Source organism: Copadichromis virginalis, linkage group LG15 (assembly GCF_057382275.1).
Source record: "Copadichromis virginalis isolate Kocher_CV1m ecotype Utaka linkage group LG15, C_Virginalis_male_GT1.1, whole genome shotgun sequence".
Classification (NCBI taxonomy): Eukaryota; Metazoa; Chordata; class Actinopteri; order Cichliformes; family Cichlidae; genus Copadichromis; species Copadichromis virginalis.
This window is the reverse complement of record NC_140632.1, coordinates 10,267,916-10,293,096: the sequence shown is the minus strand read 5'-3', so window position 1 is coordinate 10,293,096 and position 25,181 is coordinate 10,267,916. Positions and strand designations below refer to the sequence as shown.

General features: G+C 39.5%; 1 protein-coding gene across 2 annotated transcripts in view; it reads left to right on the top strand.

Annotated features, from left to right (window-relative positions):
* Positions 1 to 24,476, top strand: part of LOC146691842 (protein EFR3 homolog B) — a 30,219-nt gene extending 5,743 nt beyond the window's left edge. The window contains exons 2-23 of one of the 2 annotated variants that reach the window (XM_085431833.1): positions 4,377 to 4,453; positions 7,354 to 7,481; positions 8,141 to 8,291; positions 11,484 to 11,605; positions 11,965 to 12,114; positions 14,912 to 15,046; positions 16,073 to 16,151; positions 16,620 to 16,755; positions 16,846 to 17,007; positions 18,117 to 18,228; positions 18,308 to 18,359; positions 18,692 to 18,864; positions 18,979 to 19,051; positions 19,238 to 19,399; positions 19,682 to 19,813; positions 19,896 to 19,963; positions 20,065 to 20,192; positions 20,811 to 20,902; positions 20,995 to 21,043; positions 21,247 to 21,353; positions 21,493 to 21,542; positions 21,674 to 24,476. In XM_085431833.1, the coding sequence (XP_085287959.1) occupies positions 4,377 to 4,453; positions 7,354 to 7,481; positions 8,141 to 8,291; positions 11,484 to 11,605; positions 11,965 to 12,114; positions 14,912 to 15,046; positions 16,073 to 16,151; positions 16,620 to 16,755; positions 16,846 to 17,007; positions 18,117 to 18,228; positions 18,308 to 18,359; positions 18,692 to 18,864; positions 18,979 to 19,051; positions 19,238 to 19,399; positions 19,682 to 19,813; positions 19,896 to 19,963; positions 20,065 to 20,192; positions 20,811 to 20,902; positions 20,995 to 21,043; positions 21,247 to 21,353; positions 21,493 to 21,542; positions 21,674 to 21,779 (2,444 nt within the window). In that variant the 3' untranslated portion in view covers positions 21,780 to 24,476. Of the gene's footprint in view, positions 1 to 4,376; positions 4,454 to 7,353; positions 7,482 to 8,140; positions 8,292 to 11,483; positions 11,606 to 11,964; positions 12,115 to 14,911; positions 15,047 to 16,072; positions 16,152 to 16,619; positions 16,756 to 16,845; positions 17,008 to 18,116; positions 18,229 to 18,307; positions 18,360 to 18,691; positions 18,865 to 18,975; positions 19,052 to 19,237; positions 19,400 to 19,681; positions 19,814 to 19,895; positions 19,964 to 20,064; positions 20,193 to 20,810; positions 20,903 to 20,994; positions 21,044 to 21,246; positions 21,354 to 21,492; positions 21,543 to 21,673 lie in introns of both variants that reach the window. The other variant, XM_085431832.1, reaches the window with a different exon arrangement.
* The last annotated feature ends 705 nt before the right edge of the window (positions 24,477 to 25,181 follow it).

Below are 25,181 nucleotides of genomic sequence, written 5' to 3'. Positions count from 1 at the left end.
TGATAGTCGACTAGTCACCGATTATTTTTGCGATTAGTCGACTAATCAGATCATCATCCATTGGACGTACAGCGTACAGCTTATTGCACCAGCAGCATCTGGTCTTATATAACTATCATTAGCTTACAGCTTGAAGTGTTTGTGCTAACTAAAAATAAAGACAAGATGGTAGTTTATTAATTTTTAATGAAATTTGCAGATTGTTTCGGTGAAGTTTAATAAACTCCTTGCTTTCTAAAATATAACAGGACACCGGAGTATATTCTCCAGCGTCTCACACTTCTGATAATCAGCTGTCTGCTTGACAGTTTTAGCTGTGCAAAAACTATAACTTTAATCTCAGCCAAACCGATTTACTCAGGAACAAATAAAATACTAAAGAAAGCCAAACAATAACATTTTTAAGTTATCTAAGTGACTTATATATATGTTTAACCTGACTAGCAAAAGACGGCGGTGGGTTTGAAAACGATTTGCCGGGAGTCCGGTGTTCTCACGGCTCTAGTTAGCCTTGCCCCCGCCTAGCTAACGAGCTAGTGGGTAACAGACGTCTCCGAAAACGTCGGAGCGCTTTTGAAAATATGTGGTGTCTTGATAAACTGAGCAGATATTTGAGGTTTACACAGCTACATTCTTGCCTGAAAATATGTTAAACGTTTATTTTGTGACCCAGAAAGAATAATAAGAGTAAATCACCTTGTTGTTGAATTGTGCTATACAAATAAACTTGCCTTGCCTTGCCTTGCCTAAAGTTAAAACTAACTAGCTGCCGCCATTGTTGACAACTGCGCTGGGCTGCGCTATGAATTCTGGGACACAGCTTCTTCTTCTTCGGGGTTTAACGGCAGCTGGCATCCTTGTACATGCAGTGCTGCCATCTTCTGTTTCAGTCCGTTATTACACTCTTAAATCCTACTACTCATTCCTGCGTCCTTTGTGATCTTACAAAGCTTCAAACGATGCGTCGACTATTAAATTAGTCGTCGACGATTTTAATAGTCGACATAATCGTGACTAGTCGACTAATCGTGGCAGCCCTATCTAACACTGAAGTAAAGAGAACTGGTTACAATTTTTTAAAAAGGAGGGAAAAGGCAGAATATATCCAAATGCTGCACCACAGGTGTGTGAAATAAAATGCCAATATATTACATAATTTAGTTTATTTAGAAATGACTTTCCCCAAAAAATTTTATGTGCAGCTGACAGAGAGGACAGGACAGATTTGTCCTGGACAGAGCAGATGCAATAAGTAGCACTAATCTGTGACTCATTCAGCACATCTCATTTCACCTCCCCCATCACACTCCCATCTCTGTATATGTCTTTCTCTCATTCTCCTGCCCATTCTCTGTCTGTCCGGTACCCTTTCTTCTGGAGACTAGGGACCCACTGTATTTTTTTTTATTAATTCAGTGTTGACTCCTACACTCATGCCCTGAGCCAATACAGCAAGGATGTGAACAGGAGGTGGATGGAGTTTAGGTGGGTGCAGGAAGGGAGGGAGAGTTGCAGAGGCCTCATTAGTGTTTGAAGTGATAGAGGAAAGAGAAGAAGTGCTACGAGTAGACTCACACTTCCCTGAGATGAGCACATGGATGACAACTCCTACCGAGTTCAACACAACTTAGAGAGCAGACATGAGTCTTGAAAAACGCGCTTTTAGTACTCAAAGTGATAACTTTATTAAAAGGTCTATTAGGGACATCTTATCTGTTCTTGCAGCTGCCTTGCCAGGCGTGGGTCACTGATAATGTAGCAGAAGGCTACTAAATGTTGATACACAGCCTTGTTGCTCGGTCTAAATGACGATCTCTATAGCAGCAGTGCTCAGAAGTCTAAATAGTCTCAACACTCATTTTCTTTCTTTCTTTCTTTTTTTTTTTTTTTAAATACTGGAAATTAATATAAAATGTTAAATGTGTTTGTTTTCAAAAGTTGGTTGGCCAAAAATGCAAGATAAGACAAAGTGTGTGAAAATATTTTGTTTTTAATTTTTCTGTTGTTATACTATGTGACTTTGATATGTTTGTGCTTTGAGAAAAAAAAAACCCCTCATGCATGCACATCTCTTGGGAATAAATCATTTTCCACCCAAAGCTTTGCTTTTGTCTTGAGAAGGGACTCAGCGTTAGGGATAGCATCAGTGACTCAGGTGCACTGGCTGATGTTTGTTTCCTTGATTTTTACAGTTTGATTGTGCCAATTAAGTTCTAGATTGGATAGTCCTGTTTCTTTGGGAGTACAGGTGTCTCACATTTCAGGCTTGAAAAGTGTCCATTTATAATTAACTTTGGTAATGCATGACCTCTTCTCACACATATTTGACTTCCAACAACGTCTTGTGATGGGAAGTTTTTCAAGCAGCAACACATGTCCCAATGAAGATGATTGCTTACACAATTAGGTATAATTTCCTGTCATGATTGTACTAACAAAGACACTAGGGATGAGGGAAAGAATTGATGCAACATGGTATTGCGATATCTTGTGTGGTTATATCGTGGGTGTTACACACTCATGGTTTGATATCAGTGTTTGATATTTACCAAGTAATATTTTAATACGTTATTATACAGATATGACTCGTTATGAACAAATATTGAAGAGTGCATAAAATCTTTACATTTCCCGTCTTTGTCTTAATAGATACATTGCTAACACCAAGGCATGGTGATTATAATCACTTATATTTATTTAACAAGGGGAAATGTTGTCACGTCCAAATAAATAGGCTTTTCTTATTTATTGGATTTCACAAAGTATTTTGCAAGTCATATTTGTCAGTTCTGGCATAGCGTGAGCAGTGTTGTTGATGGTGTTGTTTGAAGAACAGAAAATAGCTTTTTTGGTAGTAGTTTAAAAAAAAATGTATTACCTTGGTGTTGAGTTGGGAGATGGTCTATAAATGGAATGGAAGCCATTATTGCAAAGGTGTAGCAAATAGACCGCTAATAATGTTGTCTTTGTGCTCAGAATGTTTTTGTTTTTTTTTACTGCCATTTCATGAGACGTTGCTCAGTCTGTGTAACAGCAGCAACAATAATGATTAATAAACCACTTTTTAATTTAAGTTAAGAAAAGGGAAGAAGATGACGTTGGGAGAAAGGAAGGGCAGATGAAAATCTTTCTTAGTGCACTGATTTTCTTTTCTTTTAATAAACGTTAAATACCTCCTGTCTCTATTTGTGTCAGAGAACCATTCATTACTTGCCTGCAATGCTGACTGCATTATGACCTACTTTTTTCGTCTAGCTTTATGACTCTAAAACTCACACGGTGAGTTTAAAGGAAGTAAGATGGGGGGAAAAATGCACGTATGCTTCAAAGGTAAAAGCGTAATTTGGGAATTTTGGAGGGTGTCCCTTTTTCATTTTCACAGGGTCTCCCTTATGACTCATCACTGCTGAATTCCCTCAACCAATCATGTCAGCTCTCTGCCTCTCTGCCTGGCTTGCTTTCTCCTCAGTGCAAAGTCAGAAAAAAATCACTGTTCACAGTTCGTACTTTGTGCTGCATCATTCTCTTTAAGGCTGTCTTGACTGAGAGAAAGCGAGGTGTGTGTGTGTGTGCGTGTGTGTGCCTGTTTCATCTCAGTGGCATTGCTGTCACTGTAATTGTCTGGTGACCACATTCCTTCCATATGTTGGTGTCCTGAAGTGTCTTTCCACAGAATCGCCTTGATTTGACATGTGTTTTGTGACATAAAGTTTCGGTTTGATAAATCTTTTTAACGCTAAAAACAAAAGTTTGAGTGATTATGTCATACCCGTACCACATGAAGTAGGCGTATTGTGTGTATAGGAATTTCTTTAAAAGCTGACATGAAGTCACCTTCTACTGTACACATTTTTTTTTATTTGTCTCAGGCTATATGTATTTGTAAGTTCATGCGTTTATATTTATGTATGCTGCTAAATTAATGATATTACGGCCTGACTATTGTCAGTTGACAAATATGAACAAATCCATTTTGTCCATTTTCCTGGCTGCAGTTGTGTTTTTTTTTTTTTTCTTGCCGACAGGTCAGTATGACTTCTGTTAAAGTTAATGTTTATTTTCTGTAACTTATTTTTCTCCAGCTTTCAACCATTACTTCTGTTGTGAGAGCAATAATGTGAAGTCATTAGTTGCTGAACTGGAATGACTTTTTTATTGCCCATTTGTTGCAGTGTTCATTGAATCGGTACCGAAATGTGGCTGATTTGAGACTACCTCATTACTTTGGCTGACAGAGTGCAGACTAATACTACTACCAGAAAAAGAAAAGAGGAAAAAGACCTGATTTATTGTATTTCTATCAGTCACGCTGCACAAGCCTAATTGAGCACTTCTCTCTTGTTTTTGTTTTTCCTCTCCATTTTCTCCTTCCTCAGGGGTTTGTGGCTGTTGCGGGGCACTCAGGCCTCGGTACAAGAGACTGGTAGACAACATCTTCCCAGAAGATCCAGAGGTGAGAAGTGACTCTTTCTGTTTTTTTATTAATACCTCATGTTGTCAAAGTCAAATACCATTCGTCTACATAGTGTAGAGTTACATATAGAAATCATTTGGTGCTTTCGTATCTGTGGATAAAAAATAACTGGGGTCATTGTACGTTAAGGATAAAAATTGAGCTTTGCCAGGTTTAGCTGGTAGGATCCATCTGTGGTCGCTTTGCTTGCAAATATAAATAGTTATGGCAATTTATATTTAGGAGGATTTATATTGAGCTACATAACTGCCTTCTTCAAAGCTCATCTTTCCTACCATTTTTCTGATTTACTGAGATCTGATGCAGATGACTCATAAAGGGAATTAATCTGGGCTGAGACGAAGAAGCTGATTTGCTCTTCATTACTGCCTCAATGCTGCTGCAGTAACCCACTTTACCTTTTAGATCTATGGTCTGCAGTACAGCGGCATAGTTATACTTAACTCTTTTTTCCCCCCTGCTTTTTGTCTCTGTGCACCTGCTTATTGTGCTCCAAAATGAAACCTGCAGTGGCTGAGTCTGTAACTAATGGTGCTCCAGCAGATTAGGCATAATTAAGGAGTCTGATAATGTTGACTCGAAATTGTGTCACATCGTGTGAGCATGTGAATGTGTGTATATATGCATTTATTGAAATACTTGATGGTAAAGAAGTTAAATATAGCAATGTATTCTTAGGTTTGTATGTATTTGTTTTCTTTTTTACTTGTCTTTGCTAAAAAATAAATTTGGAAAAGAATTGAGGTCCTATTTAATTTGTAAATGTGCAGTGGCTGGGTAGTGAAACTGGAAAATTCTGAAATGTAGCGACCAAAAAAAGCTACTAATTTCACTGGTGCTTTTTCTGTCTTCTCTTAAAAATTGTGTTGATGGTTTGGATGAGAAGCCATGTTTGTAGGTAAACTTAACAGTCAAACTGGTTATTGCTCATTAAACTAATTTCAAGAAGATGGTAGTTGGTAGCGCATTCTTCGTACGCAGGTATGACAGCAGATGTGCTCTCTTAGATTGAATTCAGATATATAAAAACAATGACTGCATCCTGTTTTTGTGCATGCTGTGACATTACCACTTAGGCACTTACATTAAAAGGGGCATTGTTATTGTTCATCCTGCTAAAATGTGTCCCTTGGTTAGAGACACATCCCCAGCTAACATGAGTGAGTTGTTTTGAACATATTGTGATGTGCTATTTTTTTGTGCGTGTAAATGGCAAATTATATGCATAACTTATAACAATAAAAGGAACAATTATGTACAGGATGCTTGGGTTGTATAAGTAGTTCCACTGGTGCTCATGTCTTCATCACAAGATTTATCATTTTACAGAGAGTTACCCATTTTCATTTATACAGTGTCTATGAAAGTAACTTTTTTTTTCTGTTAATGTGGGTACAATATTGAGAAAAACAAATTACACCTTCTTCCAGTTCTAAGGTTTTATGTATCAAGACAATAAAAATCATGTTGTCTTAAGTTGTGGAAATTTGCTAACACAAAGCAAAGAAAGAAAGACACCAGCAATTACCTTGGAGAAGTAATGAGAATGAAGCCATTTGCCAACAGTTGGAACTTCATCATTGTACAGGAAGAAAGATTATTCGCAAGTGGAAAGCTTTCAGGGTGGTTTCCAAACTTCTCAGCAGTGGATATCGTATCATCTCAAAGTCAGACTGTCAGACACCCCTCCTGCAACCCCCCCCCGCCATCTCAGACTCTAGCAAATTTAAATGTTAAAGTTCATGACAGCACAATTAGTAAAAGGTTGAACAAGTATGGCTTGTTTGGCAGGGTTACCAGAAAAACGCTTGGTAACCCTCTCTAAAAAGGACATGACAGAACAGCTTATGTTTGCGGAACTGAATCTGAACAAACCATGCGACTTCTGGGACATGACCTTTGGACAGACAAGACCAAAATCAAGCTCAAACACCTCATACCAACTATCAAGTGCAGTGGTGGAGGGGTGAAGATTTTGGCTTGTTTTGCGGCCAAAGGACCTCTGCAGCAGTCATTGAGTCAACCATGAACTATAGTATAGCAACTAAGTATTCTAGAGTCGAATATGAGGCCATATGTCTGACAGCTAAAGCTTGAATAAAACTGGGTCGTTCATCAGGACAATACTCTCAAGCACAGCAGCAAATCTGCAGCAGAATGGAGGAAAAGGAAAAGAATCAAGGTGTTGCAGTAGCCCAGTATAAGTTCAAAGCTCAACCTGATTGAAATGTTTTGATGGGACCATAACAGATCTGCGCTTTTATAAAGACAAGTGGGCCAAAGGTTGTCAGAGACTAAAAACAGTTGTGACTTTTAAAAGCTACAGAAATATGAGGTGTACTCTTTCTTTTTTGTAACACACCGCTCATGTCTTGTCCGGATGTGTAAAACCTTCAAATTTTATTTCATTCACTCCTTTCTTCTTTTTCTTTTTTTTTTCCTTTGGTCTTGTCCGAATGTAAGTGAGATCTCAGAGGACTGTTGGTGTTTTTAGCTCTCTCTTCCCCCAGACCAAACTGAAGAGCAGTAAAGTAGGTCAAGGGGAAAAGTAGGAGTTAAAACCTGATGATCTAGTTATACTCATTGATTTGGGGTTTTTAGAATTGAATAGATTTATATTTGTCACTAAACACACACAGTTGCATTAGAGAAACATTTCTGGAACAACAATTTTATAAATTATTATCCCCATTGACACAAAAAAAGCTGTAAAAGTAAACCGAGCCAAAGCCTGTTAGTGAACATTAACCCATGTATGTAAATCCCATCGGACAATTTTTTTTTTTTTTTTTTTTTTTTTTTTAAATTCTGGGTTAACTGATCCTTTGGATTATTGCAAAGTGTCCCACTTTTGCCGTCTCCCTCTGTCACCCACCTAGGATGGTCTGGTCAAGGCCAACATGGAAAAGCTGACATTCTACGCCTTGTCAGCTCCAGAGAAGCTGGACCGTATCGGAGCCTACCTGTCTGAGAGGCTGTCAAGGGATGTGGCTCGGCATAGATACGGGTGAGCTTCAACTGTAGTCTCTTAAACATTTGGTGTTTGTGCGTCTTTTGTGTTTATTCTTTGCCACATATCAGTTTATTTAAATCTAGCACAACTGAAGCTGTAACATAAAAATTCTGGGAAGATTTTGAGGTGGCTTGGCTGTTGGTAATAGGAAAAGTGGTGCTTGTAATATCCTTTCATCAAAGAGATTTGTTCTGATCTCTGCATAAGATCTGAGCTTATCAAAGCGCTTAAGACTGTGCTGTAAAAATCCTTCTTTGTATTCTGCGTGCGTGTTCTTGACCCTGTTTCCTCGTTACATTCGAAACTCACTGTCACTATCTTCGCAATATAACCAACAAGACATGGAGGAAAATGGGTCTGTTTTTAATAAAAAAGAACACGATTGGTTTGGGTTATGCGTTGTGATGTGTTTGTTCAGTCTGCACTTACTTTATATTCCAGTGAAGTTGTTTTTCTCTGAGCACCCTGCAATGATTCTCACAAATGCAAACAGCCTGTACAGATTATATTTACACTTGGCAGAGTCCAGCTGAATATGCTCAGTCTCCAGAGTTTGTCTGGGAAAGCTTATCTTATTTTGATTTCTTGCAGGCACAGACTACATTTATCTTCAGGGTTAAAGTGACTCTCTATTCTCTCTTTTGCCATTCCAGGTATGTGTGCATAGCCATGGAAGCCCTGGACCAGCTGCTGATGGCATGTCACTGCCAAAGCATCAACCTGTTTGTGGAGAGCTTTCTGAAGATGGTGCGCAAGCTTCTGGAGTCAGACAAACCCAGCCTGCAGATCCTAGGAACCAACTCAGTGAGTTTCCAGGATTTCACTATTGCATTATATCAGTTTGATGACTCCCATTGTTTATAATGAACCACCAAAAACAAACAAACAATCAAAAAAAGAAGACTGGTAGCTGCATTTCTCTGTCAATTTTGCTTTGTGGAAAAATAGGTTTGCATACTTGTCTTATATCTACAACAGAATTAAGTGCCTGTAGTATAAAATAGTAAAAGTATGGAAAACAAATCAAGGGGTGCAATGTTGCTGGATGTTAGTCCTTTCATTCAGATTATATTATTGGATTTTAAACATAGACACTTCTTTAGTTGATTTACAATTTAATAATCAAGAAAACTTGCCTAGCTATAATGTGTTCTATCTTTTCAGACACAAGTCAGCTGTTTTAGTGATATAAATTTACAGAAATGCTCTCACACCCAAGCTGTTGGATGTTAATGTGTCTTAGTTTCTAAGCTTTCCTGCTGCAGCAAATACTGCCCATTTGAGTGGATTTAGAGGTATTATCTGAAATTGACAGGGTGCATTTACTTTCCTGACGTGATGGTAAAAGGCGAGAGATGTTAACCTTGAGAGAATACTGTGTTGAGAAAGATCAGAGCTCAGGGACGGAGTGGTAGGCAGAGAGAAGTGATGAGTATCTTCTGATGTGGGAAGCAGCTATCAGCACTGTCTGCTGGGTCAGGAGAGGACACGTAAAGGAAATCAGATTCGCTTTAGACTATACAGCCGATGCTCTGCAGTCATCTGTGCAGGCTGATGAGACATGCTAGCTTGTCGCTGTCATTCTGTCTTGCACACTTTTATAAACCCAAAACACAAATACAAAGCCTGACACACTCAGCAAGTAGAAGAAATTTATATATACACACAAAATAAAATTATATAATGTGTGTGTGTGTATGTAGAGCACATGCCTATGGGACAAAATCAGGCCCTTCTTAAAATTTAATCTGGCTGCCAGGTTGTAGCTGTGACCTGCATAGCCTTGTGCACATGACAAACTAAACAGACCTCCTCCGCACCCGCAAGTTAAAAAGCTGCATATGATAGAATGCTTAATGAAATGGAAAATTGAATCTAAAGACAGTTTCAAGTGAGGCCAGAGACTGAGTAGCTTACCTCTTTACTGAGTTTAAAAAGGCCCGTGTATTAATTTACCGTGAGACAATTTCTGTTACCAAATAATATAATTTGCAATGTTATTTTATGTTTGAATTCACACACCAGCAAAGACATGAAGACACAGAACAGAACCTTCAAAAAGTCACTGAACTGAAAAGTGCTTTGAAACTCCTCCATGATATGTTTTGAGTGCAATCTCAAAGTGATGAGGCTTGAAAGGGAAGTCTAAACTGTATGGTGCAGGTAAACTGTGCAACAAAGATCTTTTCTTTGTTATTTTAATTAAACTTCCTATCCACCTGTCAAGCTGTGGTGTTCAGACCTGTGAACTAGGCTAGGTAAGACTTCCCGACATATGTGCAAAAACAAAATTAAAGTTTTATTGCATCAGGATGTATTTTGTTGTATTAAATGTGCTCAGTACTGCCAGTAGGTGTCAAATTCAGGCTTGTGAAACAGGTTGTTGTTAGTTGGCTGTATTGTACCGTTCTTATAGAGCCATAAAGCTACGTGCACACTCATCACACAAGGCTTTGTGACTAAAGGCTGGTCAATTGTGGACATTCCTGGTTCTGGTTGCCTAGGTAACTATAATTTATTTACTACGAGGTCATATGTCACTCATTGGTAGCTGCTTCAGTCACTCCTCTGGGAATAAAAATGTTTATCTCTGTGCCCCCTTCTTTTCTCACACACACACACACACACACACACACACACACACACACACACACACACACACGCTTTGCATCTCCAGAGGTTGTTTTTCCTGTAGTTGCTTGAAGTCGCCAAATGCCCTTGGCTTTCTGTGACGCCTCCAGTGTGGACATTGCTTGAGATCTTCAGTTGTTCATTCAAGACTATATTTCAGTACATAAATGACGCTATACCTCTGCATGGTATACTAAGCATGAGGGCCCCGAGCATGTAAAAGTTCCTGCCCTAGTTCTGTGTGAATCACACAGAAGTGACACCATGTGTACAAACTGTAAACTACATTGAATTGACATAAATTACACAAATATTAAGACCAGCCAAAACCATGAGCAGCTGCCATACAGCTTCTGACTGTCTTTGTGTGCACAGTGTAGCTCATCAGAAGCAGGTCAGAGTCAGAGAGAAATGAATTAAAAGGAAGATTAAAGAGGTTATTACAACAGGACTCAAACTTGGCCAGATATTGTTGCACTCTGTTTCTCTGACTAAAACCTTCACTAAACCTTGTACTCCTGAGAAATCTCTAACACAGCCCTGAGCACCAGACCTATTGATTGTGTCAGCCTGCTTTTATTTCTTTGGAATCTGTGATTGAGATGATGGAGGTTTTCTCTGTTTTCTATTGCCTCTGGTTTTGGACACTATGCTAAAATTCTATAACAAACTGAAAGCAATAAGAAGAGTTTCAGCATAGTTGATACATTAATACCTGGAAGCTGCCCATCATTACTGCCAGTAACACTGGGCAGCTTCCAGGAATCAACTGTGGCAGTAAATTGCTGCAGCAGCTGAGCGGCTTCACAGGAACTGTTATCGGCTCGCTTCATTTAATTTGAAGCGAGGATACTTCAAGGATACTTCATTAAATTTCAAAAACCACTCCATGCACTCATTCTCTACACAGGAAATGATTCAGCAAGGACGTCATTAGATGCTAATTTTCTACACTTCTGTGTTACTTTGCATGGCATAATTATGATTTTCTGTATTGACTTTTTATGGTGTAATTCTTGATTCACATAGTATCATGATCTGGCTTGATTCTAAAGAAATTCACTTCATAATCTATTAATTGGAGAGTCGTGTGAAGCTAAATGTCAGCCTGTTTACTTGGTGACATTTTCTTGCCCAGTGGGATAGCCTCCCTCTGCCCTGTGTTTTTCACTTTTAATCCTGTGTTAAGAGAGCTCTAGTTTGGCTTTAATTTAGCAGATATGCACCACTCAGATCTCAGGTTATTGGGCTTGGGCTTTTTAAGGAATGGGCATATTATTGTAAATCTTTTAGGCTGAAGTGTATCTGTATGCTATTAAAACTGGATGTCTTTTTTTCCCCTGTCTTACCTTCTTCTGTCGTTAGTTTGTAAAATTTGCCAACATAGAAGAAGATACGCCATCGTACCACCGCAGTTATGACTTTTTCGTGTCCCGCTTCAGTGAGATGTGCCATTCAGGCTATGAGGACCCAGACATCCGCACCAAGTACGTAACAGAGACGCTCGACTGCAGTAGAGATGGAGTTGTTAAATAAGTGCTATTCTGAGTCTACATGGGTAGTGTTTATTTTTAGTTTTTATTCCTTTTTTGGACATTTTCTTTTGTACACTTAAAAAAAAAGAAAAGAAATGTTAAGTCATTGCTTTCTATTGCTGAAAATAGACTGTAAAATCGTTTGACAAATCAAATATAGCTTTGACATGGAAAAAAAAGAAAAGAATAAAAAACAGCAATTCAAACAACAAAGCTAGGTGCAAATATAATTTCCTAAATATGGTTACCTATTTATAGGCCGAGTAACCAGTCAGATGGTTTCTGTGTGCGTGTGTGATTGTTGCTGTAAGGATCCGCATGGCAGGTATCAAGGGTCTTCAGGGTGTGGTGAGAAAGACAGTCAATGATGAACTGCAGGCCAATATCTGGGACCCTCAGCACATGGACAAGATTGTCCCCTCTCTGCTTTTCAACCTGCAGAGTGGAGAGCGTACCGAGAGGTGAGTGAGTGCAAACAATAAAATGCAAATGTGGATTACATATGCAGCAGAGTAGATGTGCTCCATTAGCTTTTCAGTGTAACGTATTATATTAAACATTAACCATTAACCTCCTAGTACCTGGCGTCCACACATGTGGACATCACATTTTGGGTTATTTAGACCAAAATACTCAATTTTGCTCTACAAGGGCCTGATATCCACTTACGACGACATTATACTGCTATTGTTCTATCAAAATTTTAAACGAATATGTGGCTCTCATTTTTCTTAGAAACAAAAATTAGGTAAAAAAAAAAATCTTGTAATTCTTTGGGTCCTGATGAATGTAAAAACAATCAGCCCAAATATCAAAGAGAAATTAAAAATACATGCTGTGGTATAATAACTAAGATGAGGCTTTTCATAGTGCTTAACTGGACATGTGAACTTCAGTGTAAGCGTTTCATAAAAATCATCTGGTCCATACCACTTCTGAAAATTGAGTATATGCAACCTCAGATGAACAATAATATATGACATATTACAGTGTGCTATTGTTTATTTAATACAAATTAAGCCAAAATGCAGAAGCATTGTGTGAAAAGCACCCTTATTGCTTTCATAACAGTTAAGAGGGTAAGTAGCAACTAGCTCCTGCTAATAAATTTGATTATTTGCTCATCAGTGAATTTGAGAACCTCTATAAAGGCAGTGGTTTTGGCAGTCTGCAGGACTGAAGCGTTTGGCTGAGAGGGGAAGTTTTTAGCAGTGATCTTAGGTAAGTAATTGCTGCCACCCATCAATAAGGCCATATCCAATCAATTTGAAGTCCATCCTTCCACAGTGAGAAAGATTATTCACAAGTGGAAAACATTGAGGACAGTGGCCAATCGTCCCAGCAGTGGACCTCCCACCAATTTATTCAGCCAAGCTCAGAAAATCTGCAAAAAAACCTAAAGCTTAAATGTTGAAGTTTATGACAGTGCAAGGGTTACCAGGAGAAAGTCTTTTCTGTCTAAGTTGCTCACAAAGGAGCTTAAACACACCATTTAACGTGTGGAGAGAAATTTGTTGAGTTAACAGCAGCTAGTGTTGACCTGCCTGCCTTAGATAACACAATCCAGATACACGATAGCCAACTGGTGTTGTTTGTCTCACATTAGGCCATATTTGTCCTGGCTGTCTAGCCAGCGATCACCCATGTCATTCATCATCACTGTCATCACCGACAGCTCTGTTTCCCCTTTTGGACATCTGGTAACCCACCCAGAGCAGCCAAGAACAAGGAAACCAAGACACGTGGTTCAGATTCCAAAGAGAAAAGGAGTGAATGTGAAAGGAGGAAAAAGCATGCACAGAAATATTGCAATGGGTGAAGAATTATAGCTCACAAACACAGAGGTAGAGGATGCCAGCAGCAGTCTGGAGTTTCTCTCTCTTGGCTGTATTACACATACTCAAATTCACTTTGACGTCAATGCCGAGATCTGAAAGTTAGGAAAGCAAAGAGGGAGGGCAGCAAAAAGAACATTGGGAGATCTGGTGAAGGATAGATAATGGAAATTAGAGTGATAGAAATGGGAGAGTTATTCAAAGACGGAGACAGACAGATTTATTGCAACAGGGAGTCACATTTCATTCTCAGCTTCTCTCTGCTCTGTGTGTTATCCCCCTGCTGTGCATCCTCATTTCCTCTCACACTGGGTCTAGCTTGTCATTACCCACAGCAATCAGTACAGAGCCTAATTACCTTACAGATGGTGGATTTTCAAATCACGTAAAGATCAGCTTTAGTCAACCTTCTGACAGCTGGGACTGGGAAAGTTTATTGATGCAGATGACAGAAGCTCTCTGGACTTTGTTTTGTGTTTAAACTTCAAGAACACATGAGGATTGTTTGTAATGTATGTAGTTGCCTAAAAAAAACAGAAGCTTGTTGTTCATCTGAGGTATTTTTCACATAGACTCATAAACAGCACATCTGAGATCAGGTAGCTATAGCTAAGTTCGCTTTTTCAAATACTGGTGATGCAAATTTGTCCTCACAGCAGATGTTTACTTGAGAGAGATTGCGCGGGATGAAACAACCTTTTTCTGCCACAATGCTTTGTAACCACTGAACAAATAAAGAAACTTTAAACAGCATGATATTTTTTTTTCTGCAGCTGACAGAAAATATCACTGAAAAACCTCACTGACATCAGCTTGTGTGCTCTTGCTAGTTTAGTGTGTTTTACTTTATTTAATTTTTTTTAATTTTTGCGTATTTTAGTTTTGAATACAAAAGATGGGGCAGGAACTCACATTTGCTCCACGGAAACAGCAGGCAAGATGAAAGAGTTAGGCTTTGAATAAATAATGTCATCATTGGTGGACTACCCGAGGCTAGTCAAGACCAAGATGGAGCTATGGCGGATGTTTTTAACTATACATGAGAATGAAAAAGGGCTGGACACGAGAGCGAGAGACCACACGATTGACATGAAACGTTTGCGTGTACAAATTTGGACACAGTACGTAAATGCGTCAAACTGCAGACAAACTGCAGACAAACTGCAGAGGGTAAAGTCAGCTCAGAAGCACAGCTGCAGAGATTCAGCCGTACAGACTGTGTTTGTGTAAGAAATAGAGCATTTGTTGAAATGTCATTATATTAAGTTAATTTCAGTGCCTTGCCTGTTCTCTGTTCTCTCTCTCTCTGTCTGCACCCTCCCAATTTGCCTTCCTCTGCCTCTCTCTGCTCGTCTCCTCCCCCCCCCCCCCCCCCCCCACTCCTCTCCTTTTCTGCTTCCTCACCCTCATCGCTCCCTGCCAGCCGCTCTCCCTCTCCGCTGCAGGCATCAGAGAAGGAGAAGGAAAGCCCGGTGGAGCTGACGGAGCGCTGCTTCAGGGAGCTGCTTGGACGAGCCGCCTATGGCAACATCAAGAATGCCGTCACGCCCGTGCTGATGTGAGACAACCAAACAGTCGTATTCATAAGAAATAGCCTCTGTTTGTGATGTGTTCCTGCATGCGGTCGTGTGGTTTGTTTGTTTTTTTGTTTTTTTTTAAACATAGTGAGTAAACTTGAAGACAACGCTGCATGTCAGGCGCATCTTAATCTTTACACTAATGGGCACGTGGGGCTGTGACAAGGTCAATGCAAGGTTATGGAGTTGTTCTTGAATTGTGACTGCATGGTTTGCAGATGGGACATTTAAATTCTATATTACTGCATTTATTTTTGCAAGACGTGATCTTATTTAAGTTTTTCTTTTTTGTTCTACCAATACATTTCTGATTTTTTTTTTTTTTGTATTTGAATTTATCCATCTTGGTTGTTCCTCCTGAAATTAAGTATTTTATCTGTCTTAGCCTTTTCCTGTCCCCACATTTGCCCATGTGCGGGGGCTGTGCAGGGGTGTTTTGGAAGTTGTGGCTGACCTTTTAGTTGGCAGGTACATAAGTTAATAGATTGGATATAACAGTATGAATATTTCAGGCCCTTGCAAATAGAGGTAAATGTTGACTACATTATGGGTTTTAAAAATGCCCAGTTTTAGGTACTTTGTAGTGCCTCAATGCCTTTTTCTTCATTTCTGTTCCCATGTCCTACACACATTTTCCTTGCACACTTATATTTTACATTTATATTGTTAAGCAAATCCGTTTTAAATTATCTGTCAATTTTAGTCTCAGCAGTCGTGTGCTCAGCTTAATTGCACATTTTCCACGTTCTATCAATGTCAGATTGAGAGAATGTTTTTAAGTATTTAATTACTTACTGTAAAGCAAACCGTATGTCATAGTAAGTATTTATCTGTGCACTACTAACTCCTATTTTCAGTTTTACATTCATTCTTAAACCCAGACATGATGTATGCTGTCTGGACTAAATGCGGTCTTTATGCCTTACTGCTCTCCATCATCCCTACTGCTGTGTTATTACATCCTGTGTATCCAACCTGTTTCTCTTCCTCTGTTCATAACCCCACAGGCACTTAGATAACCACTCTCTATGGGAGGGAAAGACCTTTGCAGTGCGTTGCTTCAAGATCATAATGTACTCCATTCAGGTGAGTGATACACTGCCATGATATCCTTCACAGCCTTACCCTTGCCTCTTTTCTCTGTCTCACACTCTGCTGACTTCATTACTAGGTTGAAATGGAATATGGAAAACTTTTGTATGAATTTTTGACCACCATGTTTTTTTTTTTATCTTTGCAAGTGGTTATTGCACATTTTAGTGGTGCAAAGAAGAAATGTGCTTCAATATTCATGAAGTTCTCACTGATTTCAATTTGGGCTTCAGCCTATTTGCTCACAGCTGTGGTTCATTTTGGGCCTGAATGAAAAATGCAAAAGGAGTAATGCACTTTATCACCAATATCCAGTTTTTAGTTTGCCATTTAATTAAGCGTATTACTTCAATACAACAGTTTTCTGTCACTTTCTCTCTCACTCTTTTTTTCTTTTCTGTATTTTTCTTTTTTTCAAGACAGGTCAATAATTTCCTCGGTTTTTTGTTGTTTTTCTTTCAGTCCCAGCACTCACACTTGGTAATCCAGCAACTTCTCGGTCACCTGGATGCGAACAGCAAGAATTCAGCCACGGTGCGAGCTGGGATAGTGGAAGTCTTGCTGGAAGCAGCTGCCATTGCAGCCAGTGGTTCTGTAGGTAAGTTGCAATCCTCCAAGGTCATGTAAAGTCATAAACACATAGAGATGTGAATGTTTTTTTTTTTAACTATAAACTGTGTATTTGCAGGTCCCACAGTGCTAGAGGTGTTCAACACCCTGCTGCGGCAACTTCGTCTGAGTGTAGACTACGAGCTAACCGGCTCATATGACGGCAGCACCAACATCGGCACTAAGATCATCAAAGCTCATGAGGAGAGGCAGCTGCAGGAGGCTGTAATCAGGACCATTGGTGAGTCTGAGTGCTTTGTATTTGTTAGTGAGGGAGTGTTTAGTAGATGTATGTGCAAGTAGTAATTGTTATTACTAGGTATGTGTGTGACTATATGTGTGTGGATTGCTGCAGATGCTATTTGGCAACAGAATATTAGTTGGTTATATTATTATTCAACTAGTATGTTCCCATGCTCCAGCATGGTTTGGCCTGTTTTTGCTGTTAGTAAATGATAGGATGCTTTTATAATGCGTTGTGTGTAGGTGCATTAAAGCAAAAAAACAAAAAAATCACAGCTCATTTTAGCCTGTGGTTGCATGGTTGCCAGGCAACCTTATAGCGTCATAATATATCACGCATAGTTTCTGGATATAAACTACATGTTACTGCTGTAAAATAAAAATGATGTAATACTTTTAAAAGTTGTTACAGGAGCATAAATGCTAAGAATTGGTAGGTGGTTGGTTGGTAGGTAGAAAATATCTGGTACACATAAGAACCTTCAGGGGCCTGAAATATATCTGTAAGCTGACCCTAGCACTGCTGACATTAGCAAACAATCAATCAACAATCAAAATACTTTAATAATCCCTAAGAAAAGTATGTAAAGATATCCACATGATTGAAAAGAAAGCTATTAAAACAGGCGAACACTCTTAAGTACAAAGTAAAGGACAAAGAAATAAGTAAGAAAAAAATGAAAGTAAAGAGAACAAACAGGAGCAACTGAAACAGGCTGGTTGATGCATGCTCACTGAGTTTCAAATAATCTGATATTGTGTGCATGGATTGTTCTGGTTGGCTACCCATTTCAGTGACATGTAGAGTGCTTCTCAATTATTGGAGTGACTAACAGTTTCAAATGGTGTTTAAATTACCTACGTAATATTTGTGTAGGCAGTGTTTAATGTCGCCTATTTAATTAAACTCACTTTGATCTCTTCTGAGTGTTTTCCTATATCCAGGCTACTCCACTAGTCTTGTTCTTTTTCTCCTGTTTAAACAAATAGTAAATGAGTCCCTTGGAGGATTCCTAATTACTAATATAGATTTTTTTTCTTTTCTTTTTTCTTTTGTTGAACATTTTATTTCATTTGGTACAAACTGTCTGGTTCTGTCCCTTTCAGGTTCATTTGCCAACACTCTACCAACTTACCAGAGATCAGAGGTCATGCTCTTCATTATGGGAAAGATCCCTGTTCCTGGAATTCACCTTACTTTGCCCTCCTCGGACTCTGGGTAAGTTGACTCAAACAGTATTCACCTGTATGTTGGTAAACTTAAGGGCACAGTCTTTATTTGCTGTTTGTAATTCCAGGCCTGAGGGTACCAGGATGATTCAGGTTATGTTACTCAAGTCCTTGGTCCAGGTAAGTTGTCATTTCTCAATGATTTAATTTTTAAGAAACTTGTGGATCTTCATGAATTTATAAAGACTGACACGAAATGCGTATTCCTATCAAACCGCATGATTGTAAAATCAGTGGCCTTGTTAGGCTTTATGGGCAAGTTCTTGATCTTTGCTAATGAAAGTCTCAGAAGTGTCACTTAAACTAAGATAGTTTGCGACACTGTCGCAGCATAAGAGTCTCTCAAGTTATTGCTAACTTGGGAAATTATAACCACACTGCAGTTACCTTGATGTTCCAGTGCATGTTCAGTTTTGTAAACTATGTGTGGGATTTGATCATCCCCCTCGTAGGTAACTGCAGGTTTCCAGACTACCAACATGCTGACAGCGCTGCCCAGCTCTTTCTTGGAGCCCCTGCTGTCCTTCTCTCTAACCGAGGATCCAGAAGTCCGTCTGTTGGTGCTGCAAATCCTCCTCAGTCTCATTGACAGGCATGAAAACAGGCCCAAGTTTGCCAATATGAGGTGTGTGATTGTTTTTGCAGGAAGATTGAAGGGCTGAAGTGTTTTTATACTTCCCTTATAAACCCATACTTCAGTTACAGTTTGTGTCTCTTTGGTCTTCTTTCTGTGTAGCAGCATCTCGGACATCTCTGTGCTGAAGCTCAAAGTTGACAAGTGCTCCAGGCAGGACAATTTATTCATGAAGAAGGTAATTTTTTAAATTTATTTAGTTGACAACCTGTTCCGCCTGCTGAACAACATCCCTGTGAATTATGTAAATTCACATAAACATTAAATATTTATTTTAAAATAATTTTGACAATAAATCTTTACACCAATGTATCTGCACTAGACATTTCAAGTTCCATTTACCCTGCGCTTCATCCATTCACAGCATGCCCAGCAGCTATATCGCCACATCTACCTGGGCTGCAAGGAGGAGAGCAGTGGCCGGGAGCACTACGAGACCCTCTTTGCCCTGTTAGGTCTTCTCAGTGTAGAGCTGGCCAATGAAGAGGTGGTGGTGGACCTGATTCGCCTCGCACTTGCCTTGCAGGTATAAATGTAGAGTTTTAAGTAGCCTGTTTATTCCCCGAGGTGCATTTATCTACTACATTTGTACTACAAGATGAAAAATATCCTAATCGCAGCTTAGAAAGCGTCAGTTTCACATGTATCATTTCACAAATGACACTGACCATCAGCTGTAACACTGGGACAGTGTCATAGCTGATGGTTTAAAATCAAAAACAAATAAAATGACCAAACATTACAAGATGAGAACAAATCCTTCTGAGGTAGGGTGTTTCACAGTGCGGTGTCTCTGTTTCCTTTCCAGGATCTGGCTCTGTCCACCGACGAGGCTCTGCCTGTTTATAACCGCTGTGCTGTTCATGCCCTTGTCGCCGCCTACCTCAACCTCATTTGCCAGCTCACCACCGTCCCAGCCTTCTGCCAGCACATTCACGAGGTGTGTGTCTGAGCCTCTTTGCGTGTCTGTGTTTTAATGCTACTGTAACTGTTTGTTTATCCCCTGACTCTCTGCCTTTCAGGTAATTGAGGTGAGACAGAAAGAGAGTCCTTACCTTTTGCCCGAGGCCGTCTTTGTTGACAGTCCAAAGTATGTACCAGCTGCAACCCACAAGTGTTTAATTTGATATTCAGATACACAGTAATAATTTTAAATTCCTGCTTTTGAATGCAGTTTATTTTTCTTCCTAGATTGCATTCTTCACTGGACAAAGTAGAAGGAAGTGTTTTGTTCCTCCAGTCAAAGATCACAGAGAGCCTTGGAGGAAGTGGTTATAATACAGAGAGACTCGCCACACCTTATGTCCCTCAGTATACTGGTAAGGAGTCTAAAACTAGTCGTTCGGATGCAAAGGTCTTAATTTCTCTGGGGGTTTTTTTGTTTATATTTCCTCTTTTTTTCATGTCACTGTGCCAGCAGCAGCTGAGATTGTGAGCATTTTGTTTTCAGGTTGATGATGAATTATCTTTCCATTTGTTCATCCCTTCTATTCTTGAGAAAATTGCTTTAAAATTTGGTTGTCAAAGTTATCCGCTTGGAGTTGAAGATGGACCCAATACATTCTGGTGGTTCCTGAGGATCACTGTGACCTCACAAAAAGAGGTTTTTAGCCATAACTCATGAATTCATATAACAATTATTAGAAACATTCACAAAGATGTCTTGTAGGAAAAGTGACATTTTTTATTCTAAAGGTCAGCCTTACTATAATATAATACTCTTCTATTATTTAAGAAAAGGGGAGATTGTTACCATATTTCATATTTGGTCAGATGGTCTGAGTTGGTGCCATCAATCCTTTGTACCCACCTTGAAGCTGTATTAACACTGTGCAGAGTATGGACAGCATGACTCAGGCGGTTTGCAGAGGCATATGAACATGTGGTGAAAAAAGTTATTGAAAAAACTCAATAAATTTTCTGCACTCTGCTTCCAGATGAGGACCGTCTGTCCAAGAGAAAGAGCATCGGTGAGACCATCTCACTTCAGGTGGAGGTTGAGTCCCGAAATAGCCCAGAGAAGGAAGAGGTGAAAAAAAAGACTTCACAACCTTGTACCCTGTACCCTCAAATGTACCCTGTACAAAGATATTTAACATAGATTCTTGTTCTGGTCTGCAGAGGACTCCAGCAGAGGAGATCACATTTGAAACCCTGAAAAATGCCATTGGTAAATCCACTCTCTTCATTTGCAAAGCCCTTTTTATTAGTTTACAATGATGGATTGATGTTCTAAATGTTGACGTAATTTACCAAAGCATGACAGCAGGGAACAAATACAAACTACTTTTGTATAAAGTGTCCGTGAACTTTGTCTTGATGTTTTCACTTTGAGGCACACGCTACATTATATTGCTTTTTGTCTCCCTCTAGTGGACAGTGTGGGTATGGAGGAGCAAGAGAGGGAGCGGAGGAGACAAGTGGTGGAGAAGTTCCAGAAGGCCCCCTTTGAGGAGATAGCTGCCCACTGTGGTGCCAGGGTATAGACCCCCTACCCTGTTGAAAAATAAAAAAAAAACTGCTTATGTGTGTGTGTGTGTGTGTGTGGGGTGTTTTTTAGTTTTTTTTTTAAAAGAAGGTCTTAAATGTATTGTTTTTGATGTCTTCTGTCCCTTATAGGCCACACAACTGCAGAGCAAACTAAATCAAATCTTTGAGATCACAATCAGGTAAGGGACAGAGCTTTGGGATGGGAGTAGTCAATAATAATATGGATGGCAGTCATTCTGACTAACAGGAGAATACCTGCATTTTTATGTTTTGGAACTAACAGCTTTATTTTCTTCCTCTTTCTGTTCAGACCCCCTCCCAGCCCATCTGGAACCATTTCATCAGGTTACGGCCAAAGCCAGAGTCGATCTGTACCCATTTACGAGATGAAGTTTCCTGACCTATGTGTTTACTAAACCACAAAGTCTTCAGCAACGTAAGCGTACAGTAGAGCCTTCAAGGACAGAGAAAAGATTTGAAAGGGCAACCGATCCTCACTGTAAAATCGTCTTGACCGTGGAATCAAACAGCCACAGTGCACGTGGGACAAACTCAGCTGTAACTAAAGAACACCTCTTAGCTGTCTGAGATTTTATTTTAGCCTCTGATTGCAACAAAAACAAGCTCACCAGTGTCTATATTGAGCAGGAAAACAAACGTATTTCACTCACTTCTACTGCATCAGTTACTCATCCCTAGAGACTGGTTAGGGACCCCTGGCAGCCAGCGGCCTATTGGGAATGATATGCAATCCCCGATCAGTTGGCGAGTGGTTGCTGGAAATTGATGGCACTTGCCTGGTGAAATTGGTTGCAAAGTTCACCTTCAAATAAAAGTTGTGCCTAATTGCTGAAGCCAACATGTCTCAAAAGGTGCAGCTTTTACTTTGAAGACAATTTCATAGCTGCTCAGTAAGTAGTTGGTGAGTGTTTGCAGATAAGCTGGTGTCTTCTGTGCAAACTAAAGACAACCTCCTGCATCTGCCACCAACTACTTGCTGGCAGTTTGCTGGCATATTCATGTCTCCAGGTGGTCTCAAGATGGTCTCCAGGTGGTCTCCAACCAGTCTCTAGGCCTGTGTGACTGGGGACTGGGATGTCTGTAGAAACTCCACTGGTTGGATTTTCAAATTAGAAATTGTCAAGAACTGTGAGGGGAAAACTTGACCGACTGGATGTTATTTATTGTCTTGAGAATGAGTTGAGTAGTCGCATGCCTGCGACTGGAAACTTTTTGATAGCACTATTATTCTTGTGCATTTTTTTAAACTTGTTTGTCCCTTCCAGGGTGCCATACTACCTTTGATCACAAAATTAGATTGCTAGACTGCTTATTAATATTATTATTATTTTTTATTTTTTTTAATTGTTTTGATGACCAGAAAGAGTGTTTGTGGAAACTGAAACATTTTAATTTACTTGATTGTATTTGTGTGTATGTCTGATTGTTGTATAGACATAAAGGTAATTATCCTCATCTCCCATGCCACTTAGCTGCTGAGCATCCATCTTTTAGGCTTTATTGTAGCTTGGTTTTGCCTTCTTAGTGTTACCCAGAAGTGCTTTTTCACCTCTTTCTGTTTCTTTTACCTAAATATTAATCTATTTAGTTAAAACACATTGCACCAGTCATGACCACACTAAAGGATTTACAGCAATGTTTACCAGATCAAATGCTAAAAAACCATTTATTTTTCTCCCCTTTCCATATAAATGTGTACATACAGAGGAATATATAAATCTTTAAGCTGATGTACAGCATAAGGATGTTAATGTGCGTGTGTATATATACTGTATATTCTAATTTTAGACTGCCTCTGCACTGGTTGTGTTCATAGATAAAAGAGAAATCCACTTAGTATTCAGATAGACAATGTTAAAATCTCCAATAAGTAACCAGCAGCACATGAAATCCTAACATCTGAGCAGCCCACAGGAGAAATTTGCATCATCTCAAGGCCAGTATGTCACAGCGACTAATAAAGGGTTACCGAGGCAATGCTGGAAAAAGATCATTTTCAGCTTTACTCAAACAGGTTTCATTACCATAACCCTGACCTGCATTGTTTCCATTTACATTCTCAGTCCTGCTGGAATGAGTTTGCACTATGATTTTTTTACTATACCGCAGCTTTATCAGCTGCATGTCTCAGCAAGATTCAAAAACATCTAAAAGCCCAGTGTGTGCACAAACACACACACAGGTATAACAACAAGTATGATGGCAATAATTTGTCAAGAGTCTGGCTAACACGGTCCAACTGTAGGTAGCAGATCATGTTTGTGCGTTTCTAAATTGTGCCTGCTGTTGTTGTGGTGCTGTGATGGTTCAGTTTTGTGACATTTTTAAGAGACCACCCCTCACTCTCTCTCCCTCTGTGCTGCTTCTGTGAGTGAACCGCACCCGTTCCAGCCGTTTTGCAACCATCTTGTTCAGAACAGAAGACGGTGTCTAGTTCATCCCTGTCATGAGCATTTCCACTGGCTCTTCTTTTGTTTTTTCTGTTTTTGAATGTCATGTCCTGTGTATATCCGTGTCAGCACATGCCAGTGTATGTGATCGTCTGTTCACGTTTACCTCTTTTTGATCAGTGCGCGAGTGAGCGTATTTATGTGTCTGTGCTAATGCTCGTACAGGTGTGTGCGTGTCTGTGTCATCATTACCGAAGACCAAGCTCTCCAGACGTAGTTTACAGTTCTGTCCAGTGACTCTTTCCACCACGTTAATGCAGAAAAAGCTACTTAAGAGCCGTGTGCAGCTGTCTAAACCTTCCAGTTACACCTTGTAAAATTGTGTTTTCAGCATCTTGAACTTGGCAGTGAAGACCTGTAAATCTATCAGTCCGCGTGTCGTCATTGCATCACGTAATGTAATATTAACTGACGGTAATCCAAACTTACTTTTTGTCATTACATGTCTGGTTAATAGCTCTGTTTTACAATTTAGTGCTGTAGGTCAAATCTGTTCTGTGAACTTTGCACTTTAAAAACTGGAATACCTAGTGAGAAAGGCAGCTTTTACATGGAGAAAATGCCTTATGCGTGTCATACCTGACTTTGCATGCTAGTGGATGTTACCGTGTTGTAGAATAAATTTATCTCTAACCATGAAAAGTCTGTCTTCGTTTTAATTTGCCTGCTAATGGAAACTCTCTGAGACGAAGAAGGGGATCATCGTTTGGTAAAAACCACGTCGACTCATTAAATCCGGCACCACTGTTCGGTAGTCGCAGTGTTCAAAGTAATGTTTAATTCAATTACCTCCTGTTGAGGTCATCTGAGTACGTGATCCATCTCCCAGCACATGAGTAGCACATTTTTCCTATAGTGTAGCATTTTCAAGGATCTGAACTCACAAGCTCAAATTCACGTCACACTATTATGTATTCTGAGCCTGGTGTCACAGTCGGCTATGAAATTAAACAATCTGAGAATTAAGAATTAATTAAGCAGCTGAAGCTCAGAGTAGTGCTGATTTTCTGTGGTTATGCTTCAGGTCCAGTGGGTGGCAGTCTAAGTCTGGCTGCATTTTCATTAAACTTATGCACAATCATTCATGGACTCTGTAAGTCCTAAAAAAATAAGAAATTATTTATCTCATTCTATTATAATGGTTTAATGAAAATGGTATGAAGGATTTCATGCATCCATACTGGTGACAGTGGAGCTGAATGAGTCTGGTAGAGAAGGTGCTCCACTGCTGTCCAGTAAAAGATACTCAAATCATTACCTCTGAATAAAGGATACTCCACCATACCCACAAGTTTAAAAGAAACTCAAACTCACCTTGTTGTTAAAAACGTTTAAATCCTTTTTCTT